At 41.3% G+C, this 10300-nt stretch overlaps 1 protein-coding gene across 13 annotated transcripts in view; it reads right to left on the reverse strand.

The window, feature by feature from the left end:
- Nucleotides 1-2983: 2983 nt before the first annotated feature.
- The window catches only part of Tceanc (transcription elongation factor A N-terminal and central domain containing), a 10106-nt gene continuing 2789 nt past the window's right edge, over nt 2984-10300 (reverse strand). For 5 of the 13 annotated variants that reach the window (XM_029556006.1, XM_008852891.3, XM_029556005.1 and 2 more), the window contains 3 exons: nt 9993-10147; nt 9583-9704; nt 2984-5979 (listed from right to left, as the gene is read on the reverse strand). In XM_029556006.1, the coding sequence (XP_029411866.1) occupies nt 4916-5979; nt 9583-9643 (1125 nt within the window). In that variant the 5' untranslated portion in view covers nt 9644-9704; nt 9993-10147 and the 3' untranslated portion in view covers nt 2984-4915. Of the gene's footprint in view, nt 5980-7759; nt 7865-9582; nt 9705-9941; nt 10148-10300 lie in introns of all 13 variants that reach the window. The other 8 variants (XM_008852893.3, XM_029556008.1, XM_029556010.1 and 5 more) reach the window with 7 other exon arrangements.

Consider the following 10300-nt stretch of genomic DNA (forward strand, 5'->3'; position numbering starts at 1 on the left):
ATCTGGAGCTATGGATGGCTGTTAGCCACCAGGTGGGTGCTGGGAAGTGAATTGCAAGAGTGGCCAGTGCTCTTTGAGCCATCTCACCAGCCCATTCATTTCCACTTGTTTTTTTTTTTTTTTTTTGAGACTGGGTCTCCCTGGGCCCCAGCTAGACTGGAACTCAGTATGTAGACCAGGCCGGCCTCAATCTCACAGGGATCCACCTGCCTCTGCCTCCTGAGTGCTGGGACTGAAGGCATACACTACCACACCTCGTTTCATTACCATTTTTAAAGAAAGCAAGACTGTATGTCCATAAAAATGTGGCTACATAGTAACTTTAAGGCCAGCAGGGGCTACCCTGTTTGTGCTCATGTTTTTTTTTTGTCGTTTTTTTTGTTTTGTTTTGTTTTGTTTTTTTGTCTTTTTGAGACAGGGTCTCCCGGTAGCCTAGCTGACCTGGAATTGCTCTGTAGACCAGGCTGGTCTCGAAATCACAGAGATTGGCCTGCCTCTGCCTCTGCTGGGACTAAAGGTGTGTGTCACCATGCCCAGCATGTGCTCATATTTTAACACTTAAGTACTTTTATTTTAAAATCAGCTACTTTCAAAAACCAGATAGGCCACATGATATCATAAAAGAGCTCAAGAAGGCTCCCCTGCATCAGGAGACTTAGCTCCTGGCAAGGCAAATGTGTGATCATTACCATAGAGCATTTTTGACAATGCTTGGGAACATCTTGGGAAATTTAACTTGAATGCAAATAGGATTCCATGAGGTTAGCACTGGCTTTCCCCTGCTTGTGGCCCTCTTTGGAAATTAAGAAGCTATTTACAACCTGGATGCTTACAGAAAGTACTTCTGAGAGATATAAAAAATTATTTTAGTCCGGCGTGGTGGCTCATGCCTTTAATCCCAGCACTCGGGAGGCAGAGGCAGGCAGATCTCTGAGTTCAAGGCCAGCCTGGTCTACATAGTGAGTTCTAGGCCAGCTGCGGCTACAGGGAGACTCTCTTTAAAAAAGACCAAAAAAAAATTATTTTAGTAAAATATTTTGCATTTCCTGGGCATCACAAATAACGAAGCAATCTGATCTAAACGATGAAGCCCAGCCCCAGGACAGGCAGTGAAGCACTGCCAGCTGCAGGCTTCCTGCCTGGCACTTAGAAATAGTACCAGGGAATGAAAGGAGCCTCTCATCACAGGAAGTACTCAGAGAAGAGACAGAGCTACAATTGTATGCAACTCATAACTTAAAAAAAGCAGCTTGGGCCAAAGAGACTGATTTGGGAAAACCCATGGGTGGGAAACCCATGTTTCCACCCTCTGTGGTTATGGTAGTAACCAGGGCACAGACTAGATTTGTGCTGTGTTGAGATTCTGCACTGTTATTTTAATATTTTATTATTTTTAATTTTATTTTATGTGTATGCATGTAATGCCTGTATGTAGGTAAAGTGCACCAGTGTCATGCAGTGCCCGTGGAGGACAGAAGAGGCCGTCAGATCCCCTGGAACTGGAGTTACTGACAGTTGTTAGCTGCCATATGAATGCTGGGATTCTAATCCAGGTCTTCTGTAAGAAAAGCCAGTGTTCTTAACCACTGAGCCATCTCTCCAGCCCCCAAATTCTGCACTATTATTTTTCCTTATGGGCCATGGGTAGGTAATTTTGGATTTGGGTTTATGATGAAGCCAAGGGCTTCATCAACTATCAGGATGCAGGCAAACCATTTGGACCATTGTGATGGCCACCTAACTGCTGTTCCTGTATCCATTGCTACTTCCCTCATCTGAATCAATAAAGCAGCCAGTTATCTTTCTAAAAGGAAAATTATCTCAAATCTCTTTACTGCAAACTGCCTAGCTTCAGAGACTTCTATTAGCTTAATCCCCTCTCAAATCCTTATTATGACCTACAAAGGCCATCAAGAACTCTGCGGCCTCTTTCACATAGTCATCTACATCAGCTGTCCCTTGACCGTATCAAGCATCTTCCCATCTTGGGAGTCTTAAGACTTATTTTTTTCTTCCTGTAAGGTGATTTTAAATTAGAATCGACCCCACTAGCAATTTTAAAGAAACTTTTCTCCTTTTAAAAAAGGAAATAGGACATGGTGTGTAAAAAAATTATCTATATTTAGGAAATGTAATGCTGTCTCATTGACCAAAAGACAAAAACCCACATCACCATTTCCCTAGCTCTTGTTGCAAAACTAACTGACAAAACTGATGTGAAATGAGGAAGACCGGCACAATTTTTCTTTTTTAATCCCGGGGAGTAAGAGATTTTTCCATTTCATCTGATTCCATTGTCTGTAAATTCAGCTTACAAAAATTTCAATACAAATAATCATAGACCCACATATTCAAAACCCATACATCAACACTCCCTTGAACTCAACAGAATTTTCATGTGCTGTAAGCTCTTTCACAACCACCACATAGTTTTTAACATCATTCCAAGTCACATGAAACCACACTTTGTGAAACTTAAGTTTTAGATGACTTTGCAAGTTACTGTTTAAAGGACTAACATGTTGCATCACAATGAACAGCCCTCTCCCTGGAAAACCACAGGGACAAAAGATGGAATTCAGACTTGACAACTTCAAGATGATTTCTTCAAAATTTTGTGAAAACACGTGTCTATTAGTTTTATGCACCCCATGGGGAAATGGCATAAGGAGGTAAAATATACAAGTTCGAGAGACCTACAGACTTTGACAAAGGGACACTGATTGGAGAGTTAAGAGACAGTGACTGGTGAAAGTAGGGGAGTTCGTAAGAAAAACACTGAAGCTGGGTGTGGTGGCTCACACCTGAAATCAGTTTATGCCACGGTGAAATCAGTCTTAAGAAACCAAAAACCGAGCTGGAGAGATGGCTCAGCAGTTAAGAACACTGGTTGTTCTTGCAAAAGAGCCAGGTTCGAATCCCAGCGCCCACATGGCAGCTAACAACTGTCTATAACTCCAGTCCCAGGGGATCTAACAGCCTCCTCTGTCCTCTGAGGGCACTGCACAACATGGGTGCACTTACCTACATGCAGGCAATACACGCATACACATAAAATAAAAATAATTTTAGAAAATTAAAAAAAAAGAAAAGAAACCAAAAACCACTCACATGTCTCAGCCAAACAACAAATGAGAAAATGTATATTTAAATTTAAATACTGTGTAAACTGTAAAAGTACACATGTGAGCTTCTACTTGTTTAGACACGTAAATGTGAGCTATGTACAATTTGGATTATGCTGAAAATTGTTTTACATATAAGAAAACAAAAATCAGGCCACCCCCCCAAAAAAGAGCAATGAGCATTCTATTATTTTTAAGGAAAAAAAGTCACAAGCACATGAAAACCTTGTTTTTAAACAAATAGACAAATCAGTAAATGCTGTTTGTAAAGGCCGCAAATAAATAATTTCTTCTTCATTTATTAGGTAAATAACTGTTGGTAGATTCAAAGGCTGAGGAAATGAACTTCCTAACAACTAATGCCATTTTTACTTCAGCAAAATTTGAATTTCAAACCTAAGACATGCCCTTGAAGACATGAAAAAGCCTAATATCAAGAAATTACATGTCATAAAGTTTATAAAGGACGTATGCAAAGAAAAATATAGTTGATTCAATTAAGATCATTTGGGCTCTAAGCAAAAATCAGTTACAACATAACTTTTTATAGCTCAAGAGAGACCTGTAAAGGGAGAAAATAGAGGACAAAAGAATGAAATTAATCAACGAAGCTTAGGGCCCCAACACATTATTTGTTAGTCTCCCATTTCCAGGAGTACAAGTTTGCAAAGTCATTATCAAGCAGTTCTCAAACTATGAATCCCTTTTTTTGGGGAATATTTTCATATATAACCTAGGTCTTAACCTTGAGATCCTGCCTCAAGATCTACAATGCTAGGACTACAGGCATAAACCACAATGCCCTTTAAAAAATATTGAGACAGGGTCTTATTCTGCAATCCAAGTTGGCTTGGAACTTTATTATGAAGTCCAGGCTGACCTTGAACTCAAAGAAACCCCCTGCCTTAGCCTCCCTGGCACTTGGATTATGGACGTGTCATTACATCCTGCCTCAGAAGGAACCTAGAAAAAGATCTGGCATCAGTATGAGGTGGGTAACTTACAGTTGTATAATCTGGACAAATTACTGCAGCTCTGTGGGCCTGTTTCTGCATCTGTTAAGTCTCCAGAAGAACACTCATTTCTTAGAGCTATAGAGGGGCTCAAATGAGAACCTATTTGATAAGAGTCTTCAACTCTGACCCCAACTTAAGGTTGAAGAATGACCACAGCAATGTTGATGTCTGGTTCCTATCTCATACATGCTGACTGAATTGCTCTAGGTTGACCCTCAGCACTGGGTTTCAATGCTCCTCAGAAGAGTCTAATGTGCAGTTACTCCTGAAAACCACAGGCCTACTTTGATTGTAGTGCTTTTTAAAGTATCCTGGAGGATTACTTGGGGAGCCTGCCAAAATGCAGGTCTGGATTCAAGCAAGCGCCAGCCCTGAGAGTCTGCATCTCTACTAGGCTCAGACTATGCAGAGCTGCTCTCAGTCCCACTCTGAGAATAGTAAATAAAGTACTAAATGGCCACAAAACACACCTTGATAGTCGTCTACTCTGTTCAGACAACTTTTACTGGTTGTGGCTTGTGCTTTGGCAAATGACTTTCTTTCCTTGTTCTCAGGGCTGTAATTAAGAACAGTATATATATAAACCCAGGTATAGTGTTAATACTCCTGTAAGCCCAACACTGAGGCTGAGGCCAGCCTTGACTACACAGTGAGACCTTGTCTCACAAACTAAAGACCCAAACAACAGCAAAAAGATTTAAAAAACCACAGTGATTATATAATACATATAAAACATATGCCTTGGGTCATCTGTTAAGGGAACATTACTTACAATTACAAGCACACCCAGTTACTATGGTACCACTGCTCCCCGCACTCATTACAGATGACATAGGTCATTTGTTCATCTGGGTTTGAATTCCGCACCCAACCTGGAAGGAAAAGCGTTCCTCTGGCAATTACAGTGATCTTGCAATTGTATTTCTCACAGCGCCTGCACTTTATCTTATTTGTCAGTGTGCCATCAATGTTGTAGGGAAGAGAGTGTTCCTGGATACTGCATTCTGTGTAGGCCGCTCTCAACTGCTTCAGTTCCTGGTTTGCCATCTCCAGGGCAGTCATTTCAGCAAATTGTCTTGCAGACATGGCGCCAGAGAGCAAGTTTTGCTGTAAATGAGAATTTTTGGGGTTCCTCAAGTTAGCCACTTTGCTTCTGATACAAGTTTTATATTTTCTGATGTTGTTTGAATAAAGGATGAAAATGTGCTCTTCAATCTCTTTTGCAAAGTTCTGCCACAAATGAGCTTTTGCTTGATCTGTGGAGGAACTAGCTAACGCTGCGTAAAGCAGCTCTACACATTTCATTCTCACAGACACCGTGGGATCCTGCAACTCACTTGATCTCTTGCGAGTGGCTTCAGAGTTATCACTACCCAAATGTTCTCCATTCAGCTCCATCCGAGCAGTGCTATTTTCAGACTCAGTCACTTCAACGGGCTTTGCGGCATCCTGGGATGACAGCATTGAGAGAGAACTGCAGAGACCTAAGATCTCATCCTGACTCAGGTCCTGAGAAAGAGCCGCATTTTCTTGTTTGTTGGCACTTGACGGGAATAATTTAAGGCTGTCCCTTGGTTTGAAGTGTGTGCTTTTATAAAAAGTTCTCCACTTCGCCAGCAAACACTTGGCTTTCTTTTTCAGAGCCACTGAGGGGCAGTTTTTGAGGACTCTGTACACAGCCCTGACCACATCCGTCTCCTGGAGATGCTCCTTAGACACATAAATCATTTCTAGCTCAGTAAGGTATTTGCCAATATCCTCAAAATACCTTTTAGACATCAGTTGCTCAATCAGGAAAGCCCTGGCAACGATCTGCTTTTTGTCAGACATCTTTACAGCTGCAAAGAGAAAAAGAAGGATCGGTTTTCTTAAGCTGCCTTTGCTTGTTGCAGCTCTTGGATAGTGAACTAGAACTTTCTGCCAGATATCTATGCAATGTTTTCTGAAGGAGTAATATAATATAAACGGGTGTGGCAGATTAGATAACACAATCTGTAACTTGGACTGGTTTACTTTCAAGACTTTTATTCTCCATAGCTGAAGACAAAAAACGGCACCGCAAAGTTTCAGAATTAACATTCAGAGTCTTGCTAGGTAAGTTGAAACTTTTTCCATCTCCGACTGTACAAATCAGTACCATTCTAGAGCAAGATTAGTCAGGAGTCAGGTGTGGTGGTACATGCCTGTAATCTCAGTACTTGGGAGGGAGAGTAAGAAAGATCAGGAATTTGATGTCATCCCTGGCTATATAGAGTTTGAGGCCAGCCTGGGATGCAAAACACCCTGTCTCAAATAAAAAAAAATAGTTCTTCCTGGATAGAATTTAATGTTGATGCTGGGAATAAAATCATGCCCACGTCGGTATCCATATGGCAACAATGAACAAATACTAGGGTATTTTTTCTTCATGCTCATCTGCACAACTGAAATGCTTAATGCTCTTATAATCTATAAAAGGGTACTTTTCTTAATATAAAATAAAAGGAAGCAAAAGGGGGATGTTAATGTCTGTAGCAATTTAAAGAAACTACAGGTTTTAGTTTAAAGAAACTACAGGTGAGATACTACAGGTTAGGAGGCAGCCCAATCTTGGTCTGGTGGGCCGCAAAAGCCAACAGAATGCGCCGTACTGACATCTGAACTGTTGGAAAAAAACAGGATCATAATCCAGACGATGTATGACATTGAAGTTTGGCTTCGTTAACTATTTTTTGTGTATGTGCATGTCTATATGTGTGCCTGTGGAGACCAGGGGTGGATATCAGGTGTCTTCCTCCATGATGTACCTTTTGAGACAGGCTCTCTAACTGAATCTAGGATTCACTGATTTGCCTAGGCTGGCTGGCCAATGAACGCCAGGGATCCTCCTGTCTCCATGTCTTCAGTGTGGGGGTGGGGATTACCTACATGCATCACCATGCTTGGCTTTTTTTTTTTTAAGGACTCAGGTCCTTATGTGGAAATACTAGTATTCTGAATTGTGCAACTTTTCTGTAAATCTAAAAGTATTTCCAAATAAAAAGATTTTGGGCACCCGCCTTTAATCCCAGCACGTGGAAGGCAGAGGCAGGCAGATCTCTATGAGATCTAGGCCAGCCTGGTCTACATAATGAGTTCCATGCCAACTGGGGCTACAGGGAGACTGGGTCTCAAAAAGACAAAACAAAACAAATCAAAACAAAACCAAAAAAATAGCCTATGGCACATTGTTAGGATGATTTAACATAATATAATTTTAAAAAACATGTTTTTAGAGAATATTTAATGGCATGAGAAAACAGTCACAACATAATGTTCGGTGAAAAAGATCAGGATGTAAACCTAAATAGACAAGAGATTAAATGTCATGTTAGCAACTGGGTGTGGTGGCACATACTTGTAATTCTAGCACTAGGGAAGAGGAGGTAGGAGGATCAAGAGTTCAAGGCCAGCCTCTGCTACAAAGCAAATTTGAGGCCAGCCCAGATGACATGAGACCATCTCAAAACAACGACAACAAAAATCAAGTTAAAGGGGCTGAGGCTGTAGATCAGTTGCTAGAGTGCTTGCCTAATTAATACCAATGTACCCCTGAGTTTGATTTCCAGCCCTGTATAAACTGAGCATGGTGGTACACACCTGTAATTTCAGCACTGGGGAGGTGAACACAGAAGACTCAGGAGTTAAAATCATTCTCAGGTACACAGTAAGTTTCAGGTCAGTCTGGGGTACATGTGATCATGTCTTAAAAAAAAAAAACCAAAATAAAACTTAAGTTCAAGTATGATCCAGCAGATCCAAAGATAATTGAAAAGTATGTCCACACAAAAAAATGGACACAAATCTTTATAGCATTATTCAGAACAGCCAAGTGGGAAAACAAATGTTCACCAACTCATAGATAAATATTGTAGTACATTCACATACAACTTTCTCAGTAACAGAAGGAATAAAGTACTGATTTATGACACACTGTGGAAGAACCTTGAGGACATTATGCTAAGAAACAGAAACCAGATACAAAAGACCACATACAGGGGCTAGAAAGATGGCTCAGTGGTTAAGACCACTGACTGCTCTTGCAGAGGAGCCGGGTTCAATTCCCAGAACCCACATGGCAGCTACGAACCATCCTTAACTCCAGTTTCAGGGGAATCCAAAGCCCTCTTCTGACGTCCCCAGCATTGCATGACACAGGTGTACTCACATACATGCAGGCAATACACTCATACACATAAAATAAAAATAAAGAAAATATTAAAAAAAATAAAGACCACATACTATATGATTTACACAAACTGCCCAAAACAGGCAAATCTACACAGAATGAAGATTAGTAGTTGACTACATGGGAGGGGGGAGAAAAAGGGGAGTGCCTACTAATTGGTGCAAGTTTTTTCTTGGGGTAGGTGGCAAATATCTTCTGTAGTTGATTATGGTGACACGTTACACAACCACGAATTAAATACACTAAAACCACTGAACTGTACTTTAAAAAACGTGAACCGTATTTGAATCAGATATGAATAAAGCTGTTAATCTTTTTTTAAAAATATTTTATTATTTTTATTTTATGTGTATGAGTGTTATACCTGCATGTAAGTAAGTGCACCCGTGTCGTGCAATGCCCAAGGAGAACAGAAGAGTCGGTCATGATACCCTGGAACTGGAGTGACGGACAGTCTTTAGCTGCCATGTGGGTGCTGGGATTCGAACCCAGGTCTTCCGAAAGAACAGTCCGTGTTCTTAACCGCTGAGTCATCTCTGCAGCCCCGAATCATCCTCTCTTATTCCCTTCTCCCAGCCCCTTCTTCCCAACAAATCCCCACTGCCCCTTTCTTTATTGCTTTCACCTGACTCATGGTACTTTATTAGTGAATTCAGCAAGACGTTCTCTAATTTTCCTGCTTAAAGTCCTACAGAAATTCTCCATTCTTGAGATGGAGCCCAGGCTCCTTAGCGAGGAGATGAAAAGCCCCTCATCCTGGCCTTCTACCTTGACTACTCTCAACCACAGATAGGCAAGACCCCATTTCACAGCTCTGTGCCTTTGCTCCAGCAGCTCCAGAGCTTGCACCATGCTATAGCCCCAGGCCGAATACTGGAATCACCCGAGGAAATCAAACAAGAAAAACTAAAGCAAACAACTCCAGGGCCTCAGCCCTCCAGGTCCTCACCCCTGATAGAATGAATTGGCATCTCTAAGGGTAGGGCTTGGGCATTTGTTCAGTTTCACAGAAGATTATGATTTAAAGCACACACAGGCACTGCCCCACACCACAGATAGACTGCTATTAGCACTGATAGACAGCTATGGTTCTTTTCCTGGACCAAATGCACAGAACCTCTCTGATTCCAGACGTTGCTAGATGAGACCAATTAAATGAGAAAATATTAAAAACATTACTGTGTATAATTCAAGGGAGAAACTCCAGATTCCTGATATACACTGGCATACTTACCTCTCAACAGTGGGAGGCAATGTCCGCTGACTGAGCAAGTCTGTCTGCGATTCATCCTCATGCCATCTCAATATGCTCAATAAGCTGAGGATAGGAATTCCACCATTCAAGTGATAAACCTGCTTAAAAAAAATCAAATAATTGCAGTGTTTTTTTCATGATGTTTACCACATTTAAAAACATTTCTGTCATGCTGTATGCCTTTATTCGCAGCCCTTGGGAGGCAGAGGCAGGTGGATCTCTGTGAATTCGAAGCCAGCCTGGCCTACATAGTGAGTTCCAGGTCAGCTGGGGCTACAGGGAGGTGCTGTCTCCAAAACAAAGAAAAATACCAAACAAAATAAACCATTTTTATTTACCCTCTCTACAAGGCAGCAAGAATTGCAGGTGTTCTGTTCACTTGGCCCTACCTGCTGGGCACCTTATTCAAGAGATATTTTCTTCTGTTAAGTGATAAGCATCCAGACGTTTTCTCTTCCTTGGATTGTGATCTTCACTTCTTGTCACTAGGTACCAACCTTCTTGTGCTCGCTGTACCTAAGTCTAGTGACCTTTAGCTTCTTTCCTGGAAAACAAAGTCTGTCTCAATTCTAGTTTTAAAAAATTGAAAAATCCTAGATCATGAACGGGGATGAGGAGAAAGAGATCTGCAGGGAGGGAGGGAAGAAGGGGACAGAAAGAGAGAGAGAGAGAGAGAGAGAGAGAGAGAGAGAGAGAG

This window comes from Nannospalax galili, unplaced genomic scaffold (assembly GCF_000622305.1).
Source record: "Nannospalax galili isolate Female #2095 unplaced genomic scaffold, S.galili_v1.0 scaffold606, whole genome shotgun sequence".
NCBI lineage: Eukaryota > Metazoa > Chordata > Mammalia > Rodentia > Spalacidae > Nannospalax > Nannospalax galili.